The sequence below is a fragment of the Rhinatrema bivittatum genome, chromosome 1 (assembly GCF_901001135.1).
Source record: "Rhinatrema bivittatum chromosome 1, aRhiBiv1.1, whole genome shotgun sequence".
NCBI lineage: Eukaryota > Metazoa > Chordata > Amphibia > Gymnophiona > Rhinatrematidae > Rhinatrema > Rhinatrema bivittatum.
In genome coordinates this window covers 45,917,132-45,941,608 of record NC_042615.1, presented here as the reverse complement: position 1 = coordinate 45,941,608, position 24,477 = coordinate 45,917,132, and the positions used below count along the sequence as shown (strand labels likewise).

The window sequence follows — 24,477 nt, the reverse complement described above, 5'->3', positions numbered from 1 at the left end:
CCCTTGACCAACCCCTCCTGAAGGAAGGTCAAAATATGCTACACTGAAGCTTGCAATGCCAGCACATCCATCGCCATATACCAATACTCGAAGACCTTCCACACATGCACATAAAATAAAGACGTGGAAGTCTGCCTAGCCTGCAACAAGGTGGTGATAACTGCTCCAGGATAACCCCTTCGCCTTAGACGCTTCCTTTAAAAAGCCAGGCCACGAGACAAAAGTGAGCTGCCTGGTCGGAAAATATGGGCCCTGGTGGAGAAGATTCTCTAGCTGGCTGAACTGTCTATGGCCAAGTTGATGAGATCTGCAAACCAAGGGCAGCATGGCCACTCTGGAGCCACCAGAAATATGGTCCCGGATATTTTTCTATCATAAGTACCTTGCCCCCCCAGAGGCCAAGGAGGAAAGACATACAGCAACACATTCTGAGGCCATGGCAGCACCAGGGTGTCAACAACCTCTGCCCTGTGCAATTTTCTTCTGCTGAAGAACTGGGAGGCCTTTGCATTCTTTCTGGTCACCATCAGGTCCATATGAGGCGGATCCCATCTCCTGCAAACGAGACTCATCGCCACTTCTGAGAGCTCCCACTCTCCGGGATCCAACGTCCTCCAACGCAGGAGGTCCTCCTGCACATTGTCCATCCCGGCTATGTGCGAGGCCACTATTCACTCCAAGTGCTGCTCCGCCCAGAGGACCAACTCCTGCGCCATCGCACGACTCCTGATTCCACCTTGCTGGTTGATATAAGCCATTGCATTGTCTGACAGAACCCTCACCGGCTGACTGCACAACCGTGGCAGAAAAGCAAGTAAAATGAATTGCACCACTCATCTCTAATTGGTTGAGAGACCAAGAAACCTTTTTCCTCAACCAATGGCCTGCGCTGCCCGATCCTTATACACTACTCTCCAGCCCAAAAGACTGGCATCTGTAGTGACCATCACCCAATCCAGATCTTCCAGTTCTACCCTACGCTCCAGACTCGTCTGAAGCAGTCACCAGGAAAGTCTGTCCTTGCTTTCCCCCTTGAGCGGCAGAGGAAGCTGAAACTCCCGACAATGGGTTCCATCACGAGAGAAGAGCCCTCTGAAGAGGCTGCATGTGTGTGAATGCCCAACAGACTAACTCCAGGGTTGATGCCATGGAACCCAGGTCCTACAAATAGTCCCCCACCCTGGGCAATGAAAGCTCCAACAGGTGATGAACCTGACCCTGAAGCTTCAGAATTCTCTCTTCCGTGAGGAACACTCTCCCCTCCTGCATGTTGAACTGCGCCCCCAGATACTCCAGGGACCAAGAGGAAATGAGATGACTCTTTGTGAAATTTATCACCCAGCCTAAAAGACCGAAGGGATCACAGCACCTTCTGCACCAATTGTCGACAGGTCCTTTGACTTTGCTTGTATGAGCCAGTCGTCCAAGTACGGATGCACCAGGACTCCTTCCTTTCTTAAAGTCACTGCCACCACCACCATGGTGAACATGTGTGGTGCTGTCGCTAGACTGAAGGGGAGAGCTCAAAACTGCAGATGTTCCCCAAGAAACACGAATCACAAAAAGCTTTGGTGCTCCTGCCTGATCACTTTGTGCAAACAGCACTCTGTCAGATCTAGAGACGCCAAATACTTAACTTGCACACCGCAACAATGACAGTTTCCATGCGAAACCGCCGATCTCAACCTCTTTAAATCCAGAGTGGGTCGACATGACCCCTCTTTTGGCACCACGAAATAGATGGAATAGCCCCCTGTTCACTGCTCCTCTGGCGGCACCGGTACTATGGCACCTAGTTGCTTCAAGTGCTCCACTGTCCCTCAAATTGCTATATGCTTTGTGAGAGAACTACAAGGGGACATGACAAAAGCATCCCTGACGGGAAATGCAAAATCTAATGCGTAGCCAGCCATCTCTTACTACCTCAAGGACCCGCTTGTCCGGGCTAATCCTGGCCCACTCCTCGAAAAAGAGCGATAAACGCCCTCTGACAGCTGGAATTGAAGAGTGGACCAACCCCGCTTCATTACAAGGACTTAGCATCCCCCTGCACCAGTACCAGAGGTGTCCTGGGAGGGTTTTCTGCCCCCCCCCCCCCTGAAAGGACTGACCCCAGGACAAAGCCCTGGTCTGGGGATGCCTCTGCGGTCCACAGTAACTCTTGGACTGACGAAACCTCAGATTGTCCTGAGACTTAACCCGCACCAGCACAAACTTTCTGCTCTTAGGCTTGTCCTCCGGCAAATTGTGCACCTTGGACTCCCCTAGATGTTTCATTATCTGCTCCAAGCCTTCTCCTAACAAAAGCTTCCCCTTAAAAGGGGGAGCCCCAAGCTGCGACTTGGATCACATGTCTGCTGAATAATTCTGTAGCCACAGCAAACGCCTGGCTGATACTGCCGACATCATAATAGGGAGAGAGGTCCTACTGAGGTCATAGAAGGCATCAGCTCCATAAGCCACCATCACTGCTAAACAATCAGCCTGCTGTACCTCAGCTCCTCCTGAAGTTTGCAAATCTTGCAACTGTTGGACCCAGCTCAGACATGCCCGCTGGACCAAACTGTTGGACCCAGCTCAGACACGCACAATGCAGCTCTGATGGCCAGAGCTGAAACTTCAAAGATCTTCTTGAGGTGAAGCTCCAACTTCCAAACCTGGACTTCCCTTAATGCGACCGATCCCGCTACCGGAATAGTTTTCTTCGTGACCGCCGACTCCGAAGCATCCACCTTGGGAAGAGCTAACTCCTCCAAGGTCTCCTCCAGCAAAGGGCAGATCATAGCCATAGCTCTGCTCACTCTCAGCCCAGCTTCCAGAGTATCCCACTCCCACACAACCAGCTTCGCCACAGACTTGTGAAAAAAACGCCTTTGCCAAACCCCGCAGGCCATCCAGCACAGGATCAGCGCCCTCCAAGTCAGATTCCTCCTGCATCACTTTGACTCCCAGCTCCTGAAGAACATGTGGAATCAAGAACCAGATCTCCTCCCTGCGAAAGAGCCGGACCACTTTGGGAGTCATTCCCTTCATCCACAGGAACCTCCTCCGGTTTCCCAGTCAGGTTTGGTACGTCTCCTGGGGATTCTTGCAAATCCTCGGAATTGTCTTTATTGCCCTGTGGGTCACTGGCAGAGGATAGGCTCAACACGCCAAACCCTGGACCATTTAAGCTTAGCAGGACTGGACCTGGCGCTCGAAGAGGGACTCCCCATGAATCGAGGCTGTGACCTGTTCTGCCCCCATGCCGCCTTCTTAGCCAAGAAGGCCTAGTGCATCAAGAGAACAAACTCCAACGAAAAAACCTTGAAAATCCGAGTCCCAGTCATTTGGAGAATCCACACTTGCAGAGCCGACATCAAGAGGAAGACCTCCTCTGCAAATTCTCCTCGAGCCATCCTGGTGCTTGTCCCAGCTGAGGTCAGCTGCGGTGGAGAAATATCAGGCACACCCGAGGCCGCTGTATACCACGTGGCCAAATCCAACGTGGCCACCGCTGCTGCGCTGCAAGGGGGAGCCTCAGAAGAAATCCTGGCTTGGAGCACAGATTCAGACCTAACAAGGCCCTACCGATGCGCCCTCCCCGCCAGAAGCCATAGCCAGAACATAAAATCTACTATCCACAATCAATTCACCTGGTATTCTTTCTTTTAATGAATTTAAACAAGTGATTTCCTATGTCCCCATAAAGCAACCCTAATCCTATAACCAATCGTTATTATATATTATAAAATAATTAATGATGATGAATGATTGTTTCATATATTTAAAGTCACCATCCTGGTGCCATGTTAATGCTGTAATCATTAACAACCAACCACCATCCAAATTTTAATCAATCAACGATTTTTTAATTTTATTTTTATTTTATACTAAAATTGCAATAATGGGACACAGGAATCACCCGAGTCCTTTTAATACTAATATTCAACTGTGTTGTCTAAATTCCTCTCCGTGACTAGCACTTTTTAAACATTTATTTTCAAACCGTCAAGTTACCGCCGCCGCTATTACTTAGCTTTTAAGAATGTCCATCATACTCCCGACTTGCGCAAGTTTCGACGAAATGTCTTCTTCAGGGTGTATTCATTCTCTTTGTAACGGTACTCTCTCCGATATTTTATTTCCAAATTTTGCGGTGCTCATGAGCCTCCGTTGCCATTCAATCTCCTGACGGCATTTTGTTCGCTATGTCTTATTTCCTGTCTATCTTTAAACCCACTTCCTGGATGCTAGGATGCCCAATCGACAGCCTTCAAACCAGAGAAAACCAATCTAATTGGTCATTTAGCCCTCCTGGTTGTTCAGTATGAAGTCTGAATATCCATGCTTGTTCACGGCGATTGAGAATTAAATGTCCCCCCTGACCCTCCGTAATGCTGTCAATAATCGTCCACCTTAGTTGTTCAAAAGTATGCTGTTTCTCTATACAATGCTGAACAATTGGAGCTGTAATGTTTGCGTTGTTTATGCGGGAACGGTGTTCAGCTATTCTAAGCTTAACTGACCTCCTGGTACGTCCCACATACACCTTCGGGCAATCACATACTATCACATATATCACAAATTTGGTGGTACAATCAGTATTGGCCTTCCTAAAAATTTTGTATCCTGACACCAGATCAATCCACATATCTCCCTCAATGGTAAATTCACATACAGTGCATTTACCACATTTGCTGTGTCGATTTGTTTCTCTCTTTTCACAAGGTTGCGATTTAGAATGGATAACATAATCCCTAATATTCCTTCCTCTACTGGTAGTTATGAGGGGTTCCTCTCCCAGTACGCTGTGAAGAGCTACAATATGCCAATGTCTTTTTATGGAATTCATTATGGCATTCGTAGACGTACTGTGTGGTAATACACATACCATTCTGTTCTGTGTGTCAACAGATCTATATTGTAACAGCGAATCTCTATCACTGTATCTTGCCCGCTTGTAAGCTTTACGGATAACCTTCCGGGGATATCCTCTCTCAGCAAACTTTTCACTAAGAATTCCTGCTTGTTGCTTAAATTCATCCAATGTAGCACAAATCCTTCGTATCCGAAAGAATTGGGAAACTGGCAAACCCCGTTTAAATGACACAGGGTGAAAGCTCTCATAGCGCAATAAGTTGTTTCTATCAGTTGACTTCCTGTTAACCGTGGTATGAATGGTGTTTCCCCTAAGTTGTATTAGAACATCCAGATATGCAATGCTGCTAGTGCTGCTCGTATGGGTGAATTTTAAATTGTCATCCTGCATATTAATCCATTCAATAAAATCGTCCAATTGCTGCTTGGTGCCGTGCCATATCAAAAAAATGTCATCTATGAATCTATGCCAATTTGTGATTAATCTCCACCATTGTGATGTATATATTATGTTAGCCTCAAAATTAGCTACATACAAGTTAGCTACTGCAGGAGCTAATGAAGATCCCATCGGGATTCCATGGTCCTGATGGTAAATTTTATCTTTGAAGATGAAATAATTATTAAACACCACCAATTCTGTCAGCTGTAACAAAAAATGGGCCGGTATCCTGGTAGATATCTCATTATCCATCATTTCACATTTAACAACCTCCAAAGCTGCTGTTTGAGGTATCTGTGTATACAAGGACTGTATGTCCATGGTCACTAGTAACACAGTTTCCTGAGTGACCTCGACTTCCTTTAGAATGTTCAAAAAATGAATGGTGTCCTTCAAATAAGATGGTTTTTTCTGTACCATAGCTTGGAGATGTTTATCGACAAACACTGCCGGAGGTTCTAGAATGGAACCATTTAAAGATACAATAGGTCTGTAGGGAGGGTTGTTTATATCTTTATGAATTTTTGGAATGGCATAAATTACTGGAATTCTTGGCGAATCTTGTACCAAGTACGATTTTTCTTTTGTTGTCAAAAACGTGGCTCTCTCAACCAATTCTGCAATAAATGTTGTCAAAATTGGTGTTGGATCTTCTTCCAAAATACTGTAATACTTCGGTTCAGACAAATGTGTTAATACCGCCTCCTCATATTTGATGCGGTCTATTACGACGATGGCGCCCCCTTTGTCAGCAGGTTTTATTGTAATTTCATCCATTTCCTTTAAAGATTTCAATGCTTGCCTTTGTTCTTTGGTGATGTTCTGAGGCATCCATTTTTTCTGTAATTCAAAATCACTTATATCTTTTAATACCAACTGCAAAAATGTTTTGATATTAGAGTCCATGGGTCCCGGGGGGTTCCACCGGGATTTGGGCTTAACTATGGACATGTCAACAAATTCTGTGTTCTGATTTTGAAAATATAATCTAAGATTTAATTTTCTTATAAGTCTATACAATGCAATCCGGCTTTCAAAGGGGTCGTGCATAACAGTCGGAACAAACGATAACCCACTGTTTAGTATTTGTAATTGAACCTTTGTTAATGATATTGTAGACAAATTAACTATTGCTGTTGACTCCTCGTTCGAGTCGTACGTTCTGATGTTCGGTCGGTATTTGTTAATGCCGGTTTTAATTTTTTTGTATACTTTTTTGCTGTATCTTGCTTGTCCGGTAAAAAATTTTTTTTGTTATTTGTTTCCTTCCTTGCCTCTTTCACCGTCGAAACCTCATTATCTTGTTCATCCGACTCATCAGAACCTCCTATACTCTCACTCGAGGTGTCAAAATGCACTCTCCTACCTTGTACTTTGTTTCTGTTTTGCATCCATAAATATACCTTATTTGAAGAATAATCATTTTGATCCCTTTTGAATTTTTTTATTTTAGATTCTTTGATAGTGTCCCGAAGCTGATCCAATGTGGTTTTAAACTCCACAAGTTTCTCTTCATATGTTGCAAATGCCGAAATAGGCTTCTGTATTTCCTCTATTTCCGACTTGATCTCCTCCAAATCTCTCTTCACACGGTTTATTATCAACAACATTAAGTCCATTGAACACTTGTTCAATATTGACAACCACAGATGGACAAATTCTTGATCTTCCGAGTACAACATTGGTGCCTTCTGAATTCTCAGGCCTCTGGGTATTAATTGTTGTTTTATGTACTCAATTAAAGTAATTCCATGTAAATCCATTCTAATTAATTTTTTGTTTAATCTCAACCAATCTTCCCATTGCTGACTTTCACTAATCGCCGCATCCTCAGAAAACAACGATGTTTCTTTCCTGATATCTGCTATCATTGAGGGAGATATGTGGATTGATCCGGTGTCAGGATACAATATTTTTAGGAAGGCCAATACTGATTGTACCACCAAATTTGTGATATATGTGATAGTATGTGATTGCCCGAAGGTGTATGTGGGACGTACCAGGAGGTCAGTTAAGCTTAGAATAGCTGAACACCGTTCCCGCATAAACAACGCAAACATTACAGCTCCAATTGTTCAGCATTGTATAGAGAAACAGCATACTTTTGAACAACTAAGGTGGACGATTATTGACAGCATTACGGAGGGTCAGGGGGGACATTTAATTCTCAATCGCCGTGAACAAGCATGGATATTCAGACTTCATACTGAACAACCAGGAGGGCTAAATGACCAATTAGATTGGTTTTCTCTGGTTTGAAGGCTGTCGATTGGGCATCCTAGCATCCAGGAAGTGGGTTTAAAGATAGACAGGAAATAAGACATAGCGAACAAAATGCCGTCAGGAGATTGAATGGCAACGGAGGCTCATGAGCACCGCAAAATTTGGAAATAAAATATCGGAGAGAGTACCGTTACAAAGAGAATGAATACACCCTGAAGAAGACATTTCGTCGAAACTTGCGCAAGTCGGGAGTATGATGGACATTCTTAAAAGCTAAGTAATAGCGGCGGCGGTAACTTGACGGTTTGAAAATAAATGTTTAAAAAGTGCTAGTCACGGAGAGGAATTTAGACAACACAGTTGAATATTAGTATTAAAAGGACTCGGGTGATTCCTGTGTCCCATTATTGCAATTTTAGTATAAAATAAAAATAAAATTAAAAAATCGTTGATTGATTAAAATTTGGATGGTGGTTGGTTGTTAATGATTACAGCATTAACATGGCACCAGGATGGTGACTTTAAATATATGAAACAATCATTCATCATCATTAATTATTTTATAATATATAATAACGATTGGTTATAGGATTAGGGTTGCTTTATGGGGACATAGGAAATCACTTGTTTAAATTCATTAAAAGAAAGAATACCAGGTGAATTGATTGTGGATAGTGTATTGTACTCACTTGGGGAGGATCTGTTGGATATTACAGAACATAAAATCTGGCAATTTAGACATGAACGCAACCTCCTGCAGGCCATGCAAATAGTGCTACGGCATGGCTCAGATTGTCTGACCGCAAGCCTTACCGTGTAGTGCTGCATGAGTTCAGCCTGCTGCCCTGCTTGTACCCAAACACCCGGCAAACAACCCAGGCACCTGGAGTACTCACAGACATTGCCCAGCTGGGGGGGGGGGGGGGGCAGGCAGAAGCACCGCCCCCCTCCAAGACTTCACTGCTCCCAGGGAGGAAATCCTTCTCCTTTCTCTTCCCCGCCCCCCCCCCCCCAGACTGCAGGTTTTGCACCATCTATCATCTGCTGGAGACAGAAAAATACCGAGGGACTGCAAGTGGCATGCTTAGTTTTACTGACACTGCTGCATAATCTTCTGTCTTTATCTGCAGGCAAGGGTGAAAAAACCCAGGTGTCTGGACTGATCTGGGTACGCACTGGAACACTTACTCTTTAAAATTAACTTAGCTCAACAAAATCAAATGCAACTGTGGTGACTTACAAACCCATCAAAAACTTACATCATACTTTCCAAGATTTGGCTTTTGCTTTCCAGCTAAAATCTTAAGAGCGGTAGATTTTCCAATCCCATTGGTACCAACCAATCCCAGTACTTCACCTGGCCGGGGGATAGGTAGCCTGCAGACAAAATCAAAACATTATATGCTGAGCCACTGAAGTTCAGGTCGCTACAATCTGTGATTTTTCATTTTGGAAATGTTGATTCACATGGATCTATTCAAGTCAATACACACACGAACAGTAGTACACTTTACCAGAAAAACATTTAAAACGATCACAGTCAGCACACATCTCAGAGAGGAAAAATGTGCAAATTGACTCATTAATTTACTTATGCCTGTCATGAGGAGATCAGAGCTGGTTACTGACGTTACCAAATAAACTCCTCAGGAGGTGAATGCAAGGATTTAGAGCTGCTGTGATGCTGTCACAGGGTAAGTCAGCACAACTCTGAAAGAAAATTAAAGTGCACAGGGAACTCTGCACGGTTGAGAGGTTCACTGTAACGTACTGCCATGGAATTAGTTTTATTTTATAAAATGAAGATTTTAGGTGAAGGTGATCAGGCTGAATGCATTGACCATACTATCAAGGCAGTGCATAAGCATTAAATACTGCAGGACCTCTATGCAGATGGTGGGCACTATCCACAACCCACTTACATGGAAGTTGAGCTTTTTATAAAGCATTGCAAATGAAATGAACACTTAAGGTCAACTTCATAGTGCACAACTAAAGAGCAATCATTTTACTTTACACCCCCTCCCTTTTAAAGCTGTATTCAGTATAAAACAAGCAGCCTTGATATTACTGTGAACATACCTGTGAAGTTTAAAAGCATTAGCACAATATCTGTGTGTCGTTTCTTTTTCCAAGTTGCTAGGCAAGTTAACGATGGACAAGGCTCCAAAGGGACATTTCTACAAATTAAATAAATCTCTTCTTATACAAGTGCAAGATGTAACATAGTAGAAGCCAGCCTACTTTTCTTGTCTAAATGAATGCAAGGCAGTGTTTAAATGGGAATGAGTAACAAAAGAAGGTAAGAAAATGCTTAGTAAACAGGGTCCCAAGCATGCACTATGGATCGTGCTACAAAAATGTGCTGATGTGTGCTGCTCAACCCCCCAACACGTCCACCCCCCTCAAATTCCCAGCAACATTTATTTATTTAAAACTTTTATATACCGGCATTAGTGTGCAATCATCATGCCGGTTTACATTATAACAGACAGCTTGGAAACAAAGTACAATGAACAGGGAGGGGAGCAAAAAACATGCAGATTACACAAGAGAAAAGTAGAGCAGGAGGAAGTATAGCGTAACTCGTAATGAGGTATTAGGAGGTGTAACAAGAGGGCAATAAGGTAATTATATACAGGGTACAAAATTGAATTATTTACAAGAGCTATGATAAAACATTATTCACATGTCAAACATGATTTATGTAAATAGGAGGATTTGAGGTCCGAAAGGCCATCAAGTTAAGTAGAGGTAGGGTGAGGCTCTAGTCAGGATAGGCTTGTCGAAAGAGCCAAGTCTTTATAGTTTCTTTCTGAATTTAGCGTAGCATGGTTCAAGTCTAAGCAGGGTAGGTAGCGAATTCCATTGCCTGGGGCCTGCAATTGAGATTGCGCGGTCCCTGGTGGAGGAGAGGTGGGCTTTTTTTTAATGGAAGGTACTGTAAGGGTTCCTCTATTGGCGGCTCTAGTGGGTCGGTCAGAGTGAGTAAATTGGAAGGGTTCATCTAGCCAGTTGGAGTTATGACAGTAGATAGATTTGTGAATGATTGAGAGAGTTTTGAAGACAATGTGTGATGGGATGGGGAGCCAATGTAGGTCTTTGAGTACAGGGGTGATGTGGTCTGATTTCCGAGTGTTTGTGATGACCCTGGCTACTGCATTTTGGAACATTTGTAATGGTTTGATAGTGGAGTAAGGGAGGCCAAGCAAGAGAGAATTACAGTAGTCAAGAGATTTGGAGGAAGAGAGAGATTTGGAGGAAGAGAGAAAATAAAAATAAATGAAAAGCAGAAGATAAAAAATCAAAGGGAAATTTCTGAAATGGAAAAATTGAATCAGAATGAAAGGAGTAAAACAAAGATTGTCCAAACTATTTTTCAAAGAAAAGGCCTAAAAATTCAAAATACAATTGAGAAAACAGACTGTCCGTACCTATTTATTTGTAATTCTGTAGAATGCTCCACACTATGGGGCCGATGCAATACAGTTTGCTCAGCCGAGTGCACTGCATAACCCACAGTTGGACGCGGGTTGTAAGTGTTAACTAATCCCTTTATGCAATAAGGGGATTAGCGCCTCTACAACGCGTGTCCAACGTGGAGAGAAACTAAATAGCGTTCATCACATGCAAATGCATGTGAATGAGGCTATTAGCTATTCACTCCCAATACAAAAAAAAAAAAAATGCTCTTAGGACACACATTTTAGCGATCAGAAATTAACACCTGCCTGGAGTAGGCATTAATTGCTGAGTGCTCCTAAAATTAGTACAGAAAAGCAGAAAAAACTGCTCTTCTATACTGCCTCCTACTTAATATCGTTGGGATATTAAGTAGGAGGAACTCTTAAAAAAAAATAAAAAAAAAAGTTTTAAAAAAGCACAGCAGTCGAGTGCAGGAAGCAGATGCTCAGTTCACAAGCGTAGAGTTCCTGAACCCCTGACTCCATTGGTTAGGCAAACAGACGCTGATAAATTCAGCGTCCATTTTCCAAACCTGACTGCCGGCACTGTAAGGAGTGAATAAATCAATATTAAAGTGTCAGGCACTTAATATTCATTTATTCACTCCTTCACTTTTCACCGACTTATCTACATAAGGACTTCAGTGGCACAGATGCCCAGTTCGGCCCATGGTCTCCCTTCTCTTCTTTATGCCATTGGATAACAAGACAAGGAGATTTTTTTTTTACTGCTAGTTGAAAAAATTAATTCAAACCCATTGAATTTGCAGACATATTAACTCACTGGTAGTCATTACCTTAATGCAGATACCGCAACCGATACAAAGGGTTTCAGAAATCCAAACAATTTTGCTCTGCGATGTGACTTCAATGCACAGCTTTCCTGCAGTGACAAGACAAGGTTGTACGTTCCAACAAACAGACTTGTCATTTCAAGGGCAACCGGTAAACAAACTACAAAACTTGGAGGGGACACCTCCCCCCCCCTTAAAATGGTACAACTCCTGGAGTTTGCATCTCTTTCACTTCTGAGCCAAAACTTTGGGCACTTTAATTGTACGTTTCCATCCTTCCTTTTGATGTCAAACTTGGAAAGGAAACCTACGGGCCGCGGCAGTAGATCCCACACTTGGTGCTCTGCCGCAGATAAACCTGGTTCCCAGTCTAACAGAGCAGAACTGTTGTATGTTACTTTAACAAAGCGCAATAATTTAGAAAACAGGTCGCCAATTTGTTCCAAAGTGTTTTGTATGAAACAAACAAGGATCAGTGTATTTCACTATGGTCTTATTTGGGTGTATAATCTATACAAGGTTTTAAGAAATCATGGATGTATTTCATCTCATCTGTCTCGTTTTATACGGAGAACCATCATTGCTCTCTGGCACCATTTAATTTATCAGACAGAATGAGTAAATTGCTCAAACACCAGTTCTTAGAACAGGGTTTCCCAGATCTCTCCTAGTGACCCCACAGGTAGTTGGGTTTTCGGGATTTGAACCAGGAATACAGGGCCTTGCAAAACCCTTGTACTTTTTCACATTCTGCCATCTAAAAATACAAACCAAAATGCCTTACAGTAAGAGCTTTATTGAGCTACACAACATACTCTGTTTCATGATGAAAGTGTAATTATCATAAGTAATTAAGAATTAAAAACAAAACAAAAAAAAAAGTTGATTGCATAATTCTTCACACCACTCGATGTAATATTTAGTGGAAGCCCCTTCTACAGCATCAACTGCCACGACTTGTTTAGGATATGCATTTTACAGAGCGGCATGCTGGAGTTTGGCCCAGTCTTCTTGGCAGAATAGCTCAAGCTCTTTTAAGTGGCCCAAGGACTGTCTGGGGACTGCAGTCTTCACATCTGGGCTTTGACTGGGCCACTCGAGGACATTCGTTTTCTTCTTGCTGAACCACTCCATTGCTGCTTTTGCTTAGAATCAACGTCCTCCCGAAAAGGTAACCCTTCTCCTTGGTCCCCAGTCTATGGCAGACTAGAAAACAGGTTTTCCTCCAGATCTGCCCGTACTTTGCACCAGGCAAAGAATAAATTGGAAGAGGTGGGGGTGAGAATGTAAGATCTTCTCCCGCATGCATGCAGGGTCTCTAAAGTATTTGTTGGCAAATACTATATAGCACATGACTATGGCTTTTCTTCAAGCAGGAGCCTCCTTCTTGCCGCCTTCCCATAAAGGCCACATTTGTGGAGTAATCTTGAAACTGTTCAACAATCAATATTTTGCCTTGTCTTAGGCAAGGATCTCTGTAGTTCTTTTCAAGTAATCTTGGACTTCACAGTGACCCTCTGCAGCTGTTGCCTTAACCCACGGCTAATGATATTTGGAGGGCTGGCCTGATTGTGACTGTCTTGGTGGTGTCAAATTGTTTCTTTCCACTTTACATTGATGGACCTGACAGTACCCCCCAAGGAATATGCAAACACACAAATTCTTATAACCTTCCCCAAATCTGTACCATTGAAGAATGTTATCCCGGAGTTCTTTCAGCGGCTCTTTGATTGGCATATTTAAACCTTTGCTTCAAATTAACTTCACGCAACAGAAACAGCTCGATTCTTCCTCTAGGAGTATTCAAACTAGTTCAGCTACTGTGACTGGACACAGATGGGCTAAAATTATGGGCGTTAAGGAAATTATTTGGACTGGACCTAACTGATTTTTTTTTTTTTATGACAAAGGATGTCATGATTTATGCCATCGAGATTTTTTGGTTCTCTCTTATTTTTGGAACATTTCTAAAATTTTTCTTTTTATGATGAAAATGTAGAGCATGTTGTGTAGGTCTTAGAAACATGGCAGCAGAAAAAGACCATTATGGACTATCCAGTTTGCCCATCCACACTAACTAATCAGCTTTATGATCCCTACCACTCACTCAGAGATCCTACATTATCCCATGCCTTCTTCGATTCAGATATTGTCCTTGTCTCCCTCATCTCTACAAGGATGCTGTTCCATGCATCCACTACCTTCTCCGTAAAAAATATTTCCTTAGGTTACTCTTCAGTCTATCCCATGTCCCCTCATTCTATAGCCTTTTTCCTTTTCTTTGAAAGAGACTTGCCTCCTTTGCTTGACTACCTTGGAGGTATTTATATACCTGTAAATCTCATCTCCCTATCCTGCCTTTTCTTCAAGGTATACGTGTTTAGATCTATACGCCTACCCCCATATGCTTTAGAATGAATACCACTGATCATTTTAAGTAGTCACCCTCTGAACTGACACCAACTGGTTTACATAGGGGCAGTTATCAATTCCTTTTTTCTGATCATTCCTCTCCCTATGCACACCAGCATCTTTCTGGCTTTTGCCATTGCCTTATCTACTTGTCTGATCCCCAGATCCTGCTCTTCTTTCATACTTAAAAAATTTCACCCGCTATACCAGGGATGGGCAAACGTTTTTGTGCTGGGGCCACATTACAAGTTAGAGCACATCGAGGGCCAGAGGGTGGGGTGGGTCCCCCCTAGATCTCATTGACACAGCAATCAAATCCCCACCACATGCTGCAGGCACCCAAGGAGCCCCTTCAATCATGGATCTCCAGCCTCTACTCAAATCAGAAAAACCTTCAACCCAACAGGTACAAGGCATTTTCCTAGCTAGCAGACTACCTCACCTCATTCACAAATGCAGTCTGCTCTTTTCCCCTTCCTAACTACAATATTGCTGACCTTAACTGATATCTGGCTATAGTTTTACTCCCACAACATAATGGGCGAGAGAGATTAGTTAGGCTTTATTCTCAACTTATGACCTTGCTAAGTGTCTATAGCTCCACCCCACCTCTGAAATATTTTTAAGAAAATTAAGACTCAGCTTATATGAGAAAAACCTAAGTGAACAACAGAACGATTCTGCAGCACATTGCCCAGGCTGTATGTTGCATAAAATATGGATGGCCACCTCTGGTCTTGAGTATGGAAAGCGAGGCTCAGGTCCACAACACAAAACCTGTTGCAACTGTATGACCAACGGCTCACCTGTCCAAGTTTAGAACTAGAAAAAAAGATTTTATTTTGCACACTGCTTCAGCGCAGCATCACCTACCCATGCGAACCACAGGACAGCTCTTCTTGCATTCCTGACGGCACTTCTTTGGCTTACACTTGTCATGATTAACGATGGCAATTCTGGTTAACTTATCAGCCATGCTGCCCAACTTAGGGTGTCTATCTGCACGAAGAACAGATTCCTAGATCAAAAGTAGATACACCCAGCCCTACAAAATGGAAAAACAAAACAAGGAGTCACTATGGGATTTCAGTCTTTACAATCTGCCTGCATTGCCAGTTTTCATCAAGCACCATCTTCTATACATAAGTTGGCAAGTAAAGTGTCCCAGTTCAGTGTTCAACTTTCTTCTAGTTTGTCTATATTTCCAAACCTTAAGCACTTTTTAAAATGTTATTGCCACAGATTTCTCGCTGATCCCTCTCCCTGTTTTACCCTCCATCATGCCCTACGGTGTTAGATTACCTAATTTGCCACCACAGCCTAAGAGTACATGACCAAAAAATTTCGTTTTCCTTTTGGCCAAATCTTCTACCAGGGTTCCTTCACCTCCCTGCATCTCAACACGTTTTACTTCACTGGAAACAGCTGAAAGCAAGAACTCTCTCTCCTCCCGTTTAGCAATCTGATTACCAAGACACAAAATCATTCACAATAGTTCTGCTATGACATGTGCAAAGGCCATGGAAGTGTAGGAGGAGGAAAATCTTTGATCCAGGCAGCAATCCTTATAAAGAATTTAAATACAGCAAAGAGGAAGTTGCTCCTTCTGCAGCTTATGTGTAGACTCCTTGAATATTCATGAACTAGTAGAGCAATAATTAAGGGTGGGGGAGGGAAGAGAGAGCAAGGAACATAAGAAAACAAAAACATTTCAAACGCCAGAGGGGCACCAGGGAAAAGAGGGCATGGCAATCACACACTTGCTCAGCTGTTATCTGAATCCATTTTTCTGGAAGAACATAATATTCATCATACTGGGTCAGAGCAAAGATCCATCAATCCAGTATCCTATTTCCAACAGTGGCCAATCCAGATCACAAATACCTGCAGGATCCCAAAGGGTGGATAGATTTCATGCTGCTTATTCCAGAGATAAGGAGTGGATTTCTTCAACTCCACCTTAATAACTGTTTATGGACTTTTCCTCCAGGAACTTGTCTAAAACCTTTTTTAAACACAGCTACATTAAGAGCTTTCACCACATCCTCTGGCAATGAATTCCAGAGTTTAATTATAATTAAAAAAAATTTTCTCTTACTACTTTTGAATGTATCACCTATTAACTTCATTGTGTGTCCCCTAGTCTTTGTACTTTCTGAAAGAGCAAACAACTGATTCACATTTATTCGTTCCACTCCACTCATGATTTTATAGATCTCTATCATATCTCCCCGCAATAGTTTCAGTATGAAGGAATCCTAACCTCTTTAGTCTTTCCTCATAGGGAAGTCTTTCCATCCCTATTAATTTGGTCATCATTATCTATACCTTTTCTATTTCTTTTACAAGATGCTGTGACCAGAACTGTACACAACACTCAAGATGAGGTTGCACCATGGAGCGATAAAGGCATTATGTCTGTTTTATTCCCCATTCCTTTCCTAATAATCCCTAGCATTCTATTTGCTTTCTTAGCAAATAGATTTCAAGATATCAACAACCATGATGCCTAAATCCTTTCCTAAATGGTGTCTCCTAGCGTGAAACCTTGTGTTATGTAGCTATAATTTGGGTTATTTTCCCCTCGGTGCATCACTTTGCATTTTTTCACATTAAATTTAATTTGCCATTTGGATGCCCAATTCAAGTTTTGCAGGGTTTTCTTACAATCCTTTTGTGTTTTAACTTTGAATAATTTTGTGTCATCAGCAAATCTGATCACCTTGTCATTCTTATTTTCAGGTCCTTTATAAATATGTTAAAAAGCAGTGGTCCCAGGGCAGATCCCTGGGGCATTCCACTATTCACCTTTCTCCACTGAGAAAACTGACCATTTAGCCCTACTCTCCATTTTCTACCTTTTAAGCAGTTCTTCCTATCCCATGACTTTCTGATTTTCTAAGTACTTTGTCAAATGTTTTCTGGAAATCCAGTGTATCAACTGGTTCATCTATAACCACACTATACCCTCAAAATAGTGTAGCAGATTGGTGAGGCAAGACTTCCCTTGGTTAAATCCATGTTGGCTTTGTCCCAGTAGGCTATACCCATCTGTTTAGTAAATGTGTTCTTTATGATAGAAATTATCATTTTGACTGGCACAGACTCTCTCACTGGTCTATCTTCCTGGATCACCCCTTGATACCTTTATAAAATTGGCATTACATTGGCAACCCTCCAGTCTTCCACAGAATATTTTAATGACGGCTTACAAATTACCATTGAGCTGTATAAATACCATGTCATTAATGACTAGCCTCCTTTGAGAACTGCAATGGTTATTTTTCTTATTAAAATGATTTTGCAAGTGGGTAAGACAGAGCCTTGCTGTGCCAAAATTAATGAGACCAAGCATGGTCACTCTGGACTATTTGGAATGCCCTAGGTGCACTTCTCTAGTTACTGTGGTGAATAATACACAGAACCTTTAATAAAAGAGCAAGAGAAAAAGATGAAAGATATGATTGACCAAATTACTATTAAGGAAGTACAAACAAAACTGATCCAAGGTGAAGATATTGCTGCAAAAAGAATTGAAAAATTGGAGAACAAATCAAGGTACTTGAACTTAAGGATTCTAAATTTTCCCTCTATTAAGTTGGTCCCGATAAAGGATCAACTTAAAAAATACCTAATTGAAATTCTTTCAGTGCCTACAGAGGCGATACCGCCAGTATTCAAAATATTTTTTGCTACTTCACCAAAAAAACTCGAGTGAATTACCACCATCAGAGCAACCTCAGGATGCAGGAATCAACCTTACAGCTTTCCTGGAAACTTCTTTGGAAGAACAAATAGAGTTTCATGGAACATTATTGGTCTCTTTTATGTTTCCCACAGATAGAGATATGATATTAAGATTATTTCTACGGAATAGGAACAAGTTATATTTTGGACAGACTTGACCGGAGTGACTCAGATTAGGAGAAAAATCTTCTTGGGCACGAGTCAAAACGTTAGACAAATAGGTGGTCAACTTAATATCAGATACCCATGTAAATGCATATTAAAATTGGAAAATAAGAAATATATTTTCTTTGAACCAGCTCAATTAAGGAATATGTTAGATAATCACATAGAAGAGGCTGGTTCTACCTAATCTCACAGGTGCCATAGGGAGGAAAAGCAATCTATCCTTATTTCCTCTTAAAATTCTCTCTTTTCTTAAGAATTTGTCCTAATAAAATCTTGGATCTCAATATTACCTTATGACATTATAAAATAGAAAAAGTATGTAGACTGTGTACTGAGGTAAAAGGTTTTGTAAAAAAACTTTTACTTGGTAATATTTACCTTAATCTAAAAGCAATGTGAGTTAACATGCTTTATGATACTTTTTTGTTTTGTAAAGATTTGAAAAATCGAATAAAGAATTTAAAAAAAAAATAGATTTTACAACTGTTAGGAAGGAGTACAATGTATCCAACCTGTTCAAAAACATTTAGAGGGTTTCCAGATGTTTCCCAAGAACGTTTCCAGATGACTCTGTCATCTGGAAACGTTCTTGGCAGATAAGGAAGCTGGTTGAGATTTCAGTAGTTGTATAAAATATATAGATCCAGCAATAGTAATAATTTAATTACAATTTTCCTGTTTATTTAATTATTCCTTGGTGGATTCCTCCCAAATTGTGGACTATAATTTTGACATATAGAAGTTTGAATGTTCTTGTAAAAGTAGTTCTTGACTTAATTGTGATATATGCAATTGTATTTCTTGATTTTTGCATCTTTATAATTTGTAAAACTCTAATAAACTTTAAATAATAAAAAAAAAAAAACATTTAGAGGAAAAAAACTTTACCACAGTTTTCTTTTAAAATAAATTCCTACGTTTAGGAAATGCAGCAGGCGTGCAGTAGCATATAAATTAGTACCACAAAATGTGATGTATCATTTCAGTCGTTCATTTGTCTTGCTCCATCCAATTCCATCTATCAATATGTCAACATTTCAATTGAGTGCAGGACTGAACAAAACTGGCGAGAGTCAACTACTTGGTAAGCGTTCCTCGCTGCCCTGCAGGCCCCACGGGGATTTGCAGCAGATTATGCTCAGTGAGACTCTGGCACTGCTTTCTATGCAGTGGGGCAGGTGACTGTTAGGCCTTACAATCTTTTCCCATCAGTGGACGCTTGCATCACTTTTCAATCCCTTGGAGGCCTTCCAGGCTGATGCCTATTTTCCCTACAGCTCCTTTTCAGTTGCTTCTGCTGTTCAACCAATTACACAGTTCATGATTTTATGTCCTCTTCCTTTGTACATAAACTGGATGTTCAGGATACATCATTTACACACTGTTTACCTGTTGGTTTATAAACCAAGACTAGATACCTATATAATACCTGGGGTTTGCAATTTATTTAATACAATATATTAAACAAAAGTAGTCAGATTACAAATCAGATGCAGAACATGACGTAGTGTGGCAGTCTGAAATGAAGAAACTGGGGACAAACACTTGAAAATTGTTACAGAGGAATATCTCACTACCAAAAAGATGAATTAAACAAGTCTGACTTTATTGTTACTAATTTGTCTTTTATGCAAGTCACAGAGGGTCTAAATCAAAAGTTGCAGTTGGCTGTTTAGCTCCTCATACGATAGAAAAACCGAAATCAGAAAACTGCTACACCGCTTGCCAGGGCACCTCCTAGCCCACGAATTGTATACCCGGCAGCAGGAGCTCTTAAAATGAAGGGGGACTTTTACAGAATGTCCTACAAATCTTGCCCCCCCCCCCTCCCCCTCCAAAAATATGAGAAAGGCCCTTGAAGCAAGACCCCTATGCATTAACCTGATCAGTAATGGTATCTACAATATAAATGGGTTCTGACCGACGGCCCGCAAATGCGCAGTAGATAGCAGCTCTACTGCGCATGCGCAGAACAGAGAGCTCCGACTGACGTGCATCTCTCTCCATGGAGACGAGAACCGGCGCCAGTTCAGAGCGCGGACAAAAAGTATTTGGGGGGAGGGAGTCAAGAGCTCTGTCAGACGTGCCGCAGGGGAAGGAGTGAGTCACATAATGTAGAGACTGAGAGGGGACGGGAGGGGATGAGAGTGAGGGATGGGATTGGGAGAGGGTGGGTGATGACTGAGGAGGGAAGGGGAGGGAGTAGGAGTGAGAATGAGGGGGGGAGGTTATAGTGAGAGAAGGTGGTTTCAGTGAGAGGGGAGACAGTGGGAGAAAGAGGGTGGGTAAAGCTAAGGGAAGGGAGTTTAGTGGGGGCAGGGTAGGGAAGAGAGGTGAGTGGAGAAAGGGGGAGTGAGGGAGAAGCGTAGAAGAGTGCCATTTCTGAAAACCAAACCAAAAACAAAATTTATAATGTAGCCCTTGTCCTTATATAAGCTGGTAATAGCTTTGTTACACTTCAGCCCAGGCAGCTTTGGAAGAATCCTTGTATCCAAAGGATGAGCTTGAAACATTTTCAATGATTTTCCTTTTTTTCACATAAGTGTGAATTCAAAGAATGCTTTTTATTCAAAATCCTATGATAGCAGGACATAAACCTTCTGCTCACCAGTCCACCACTGGCAACCGAACATTCAGAACTGGGGAGTGGTATTTGATCCATTTTTTTCTATTTTTTTTTAATGTATGCATTTCAGAATTTTGTTTTTGCAAATTCGTTTTACTGTTTTTCATTTATTTCTCTTTGTATTAAATTGTCTTAGTGCATTTTAAATAATTATTGTAATATATAATTACTGTCGGTTCTGACCAACTACTTAAATGTATAATTCATTTTATTGTACGTCACCTTAATTTTATAACAAAGGCGATTCATCAGTACAATACAGTTAAGTATGCGAGCGGCTATATGATGGGCTGGCGGGAAGGGAGGGGACAAGAAAGAGGTGGAAATTGGGAAGCATTTCCATCTCCTATGTGCCTCACCTCATCTCCTCCTGCTTATTGGTTTTCCACACCAGCGCTAGTAACCAACAGGCAAGCAACAGGAGCAGCAATGGATTCTCTGGTTGGAAAAGCATGACAAGAAATAAAGGACCATGATGATGAGAAAGAGTAGGGCAGAGAGAAAGGGGGCAGCACAAATCTTGTACATCAACAGACGCTCTCAGCTTCCAAGATTAATTTTCTCAGCCGGCATTTCCAAGAACATAAACTTTCTGTATGAAATCAATGCAACAAAACTCCCTTCTTCCTGTTCTTTCCTTATGTCTATCATTCATAGAAACCTCCTTCAGTGCAGTGAGCTTTCATTTGTAACATAAAAACGCATTTGGGAGTATAAGAACATAAGAAGTTGCCATACTGGGTCAGACCAAGGGTCCATCAAGCCCAGCATCCTGTTTCCAACAGTGGCCAATCCAGGCTAAGTACCTGGCAACAACCCAAACATTAAATAGATCCCAATTTACTATTCCTTATTGATTAATAGCAGTTTATGGACTTCTCCTCCAGGAACTTATCCAAACCTTTTTTTAAATGCAGTTACACCAACTGCCATAACCACATCTTTGGCAATGAATTCCAGAGCTTAATTGTGCGTTGTGAGAAAAATACCGTATTTTTCGCTCCATAAGACGCACCTGACCATAAGACGCACCTAGGATTCAGAGGGGGGAAATTTAAAAAAAAAAAATTGTGCTAAACCGGCTCTGCGTCTGGGCGTCTTATGGAGCAAATTAGGGGAGTGCATAGTTTTTTTTTTCTCCCCATTTTGTTTTCGGGTCTGGGGAGGGCCATTTCGGTCCACTCCCCAGATCAGAAAATTTTTCTTTCTGTGGGAACCCCCAAACCCCCCCCCCCCCCATCCCAACCCTTTAAATTAACAACCTCCACCCCCCTGACCCCCCCAAGACCTGCCGAATTAATTTCCTGCAACCCCCCACCCTCCTGACCCCCCCAAGACCTGCTGAATTAATTTCCTGCAACCCCCCACCCTCCTGACCCCCCCAAGACCTGCCAAACGTCCCTGGTGGTCCAGCGGGGGTCCAGGAGCGGTCCGGGAACGATCTCCTGGGCGTGAGCCGTCGGCTGCCAGTAAACAAAATGGCGCCGACGGCCCTATGCCCTCACTATGTCACTGAGACCGACCGCTGCTATTGGTCGGTCTCAGTGACATAGTGAGGGCATAGGGCCGTCGGCGCCATTTTGTTTACTGGCAGCCGACGGCCCTATGCCCTCACTATGTCACTGAGACCGATCGCTGCTATTGGTCGGTCTCAGTGACATAGTGAGGGCATAGGGCCGTCGGCTGCCAGTAAACAAAATGGCGCCGACGGCCCTATGCCCTCACTATGTCACTGAGACCGACCGCTGCTATTGGTCGGTCTCAGTGACATAGTGAGGGCATAGGGCCGTCGGCGCCATTTTGTTTACTGGCAGCCGACGGCTCACGCCCAGGAGATCGTTCCCGGACCGCTCCTGGACCCCCGCTGGACCACCAGGGACGTTTGGCAGGTCTTGGGGGGGTCAGGAGGGTGGGGGGTTGCAGGAAATTAATTCGGCAGGTCTTGGGGGAGTCGGGGGGGGGGGGGGGTGTTTGTTAGATTTTTGTTTGGTTTTTTTTTTTATATTCGCTCCATAAGACGCACATACATTTTCCCCCCACCTTTGGGGGAAAAAAAGTGCGTCTTATGGAGCGAAAAATACGGTAATTCTCAGATTTGTTTCATTTGCTAACTTCATGGAGTGCCCCCTAGTCCTATTATCTGAGACAGTAAGCAACAGGTTCACACTTAACCATTCAAGTCCTTTTACGATTTCATAGATCTCTATCATATCCCCTTTAGCTGTCTCTTCTCCAAGCTAAACAGCCTTTCCTCGCCCTTCTCTGTACTTTCTCCAGTACAACTATATCTTTTTTTTGATATGTGGCAACCAGAACTGCACACAGTATTCAAGATGCGGTCTCGCCATGGAGCGATATAGCGGCATTATAACATCCCCCTTTTATTAGCGATTTCCTTCCTAATAATTACTAACATTGTTTGCATTTTTGACCACCACAGCACACTGAGCCGACGATTTCAATGTATTATCCATTATGATGCTTAGATCTCTTTCCTAATATGGAATCTAACTTCGTGTAACTACAGAAAGGCTTATTTTTTCCTATATGCATCACCTTGCACTTGTCCACAATAAATTTCACCTGCCATTTGGACGCCCAATCTTCCAGCCTCACAAGGTCCTCATGCAATTTATCACAATCTGCTGATGAGTGTATCTGAACAGAAAACCAACATGGAGAAAGGCAAATGCCCCAGAATTCTCTGCTTAAAGGAAAATTAGTTCTTACCTGTAGTACCACGGATCAGTCCAGACAGTGGGTTGAGCCTCCTTTCCAGCAGGTGGAGACAGACTAAAACTTGCAGGATGCCCTATAACAGGACAGAGCCTATCCTCTAACCCTTCAGTATAACGTATGTCAAAGCATACAACAATAAACCCAAGAATAGGATCAAGCAAGTAACCAAAAAGCTCAACGGAGCAACCATAGATTAATGTAGAAGCATAGTATACCTATACGCTCTTGCATAAACTTGGTATAAAATAACCACCAAGGCTTCCGGTGTAAATGCTCAGTAATCTTGCACCAAGGAAAATATGAAAATCTGCAGACCTGCAAGAAAACAAGCTTCGAGAGGACAGAAGACAGACAGGGAAGGGCAACTGGACTGATCCGTGGTACTACAGGAACGAAAATTAACAGGTAAGAACTAATTTTCCTTTCCTGTACGTACCCGGATCAGTCCAGACAGTGGGATGTACCAAAGCTTCCCTAACCTGGGTGGGACTGAGACAGTCCCGCTCGAAGCACTTGCCGCCCAAAGGAACCGAACACCGGAGCGTGTACATCCAGATGGTAGTGCCGAGCAAAAGTGTGCAGAGACGTCCAAGTGGCGGCCCTGCAAATCTCCTGCGGGGAGACAGATTGACTCTCCGCCCACGAAGTAGCCTGAGAACGCAGAGGATGGGCCTTCAGACCCTCAGGAAGCGGACGACCTTGACAAAGATACACCGAGGAAATGGCTTCCTTCAACCACCGCGCAATCGTGGTCTTAGAAGCCTGCTTACCACGGCTGGGACCACTCCAAAGGACAAAGAGATGGTCCGATACCCGGAAGTCATTGGTGACCTGGAGATAGCGAAGCAAGACTCGTTTCACATCTAGCCGATGAAGGTCGCCACCCGCCGTACCCGCAATCTCCTCCGGAGAGAACGCTGGGCGTTCGACCGACTGGTTGACATGAAAGCAGAGACAACCTTAGGCAAGAAGGAAGGAACCATCCTGAGAGAAACCCCGGAA

At 42.6% G+C, this 24,477-nt stretch overlaps 1 protein-coding gene across 1 annotated transcript in view; it reads right to left on the bottom strand.

Annotated features, from left to right (window-relative positions):
- Positions 1-24,477, bottom strand: part of ABCE1 (ATP binding cassette subfamily E member 1) — a 91,795-nt gene that overhangs the window by 58,701 nt on the left and 8,617 nt on the right. The window contains exons 2-5 of the mRNA XM_029600470.1: positions 15,069-15,240; positions 11,787-11,872; positions 9,608-9,705; positions 8,785-8,902 (exon numbers count right to left, since the gene is read on the bottom strand). Coding sequence (XP_029456330.1) covers positions 8,785-8,902; positions 9,608-9,705; positions 11,787-11,872; positions 15,069-15,171 — 405 coding nt within the window. The 5' untranslated portion in view covers positions 15,172-15,240. The remainder of the gene's footprint in view (positions 1-8,784; positions 8,903-9,607; positions 9,706-11,786; positions 11,873-15,068; positions 15,241-24,477) is intronic.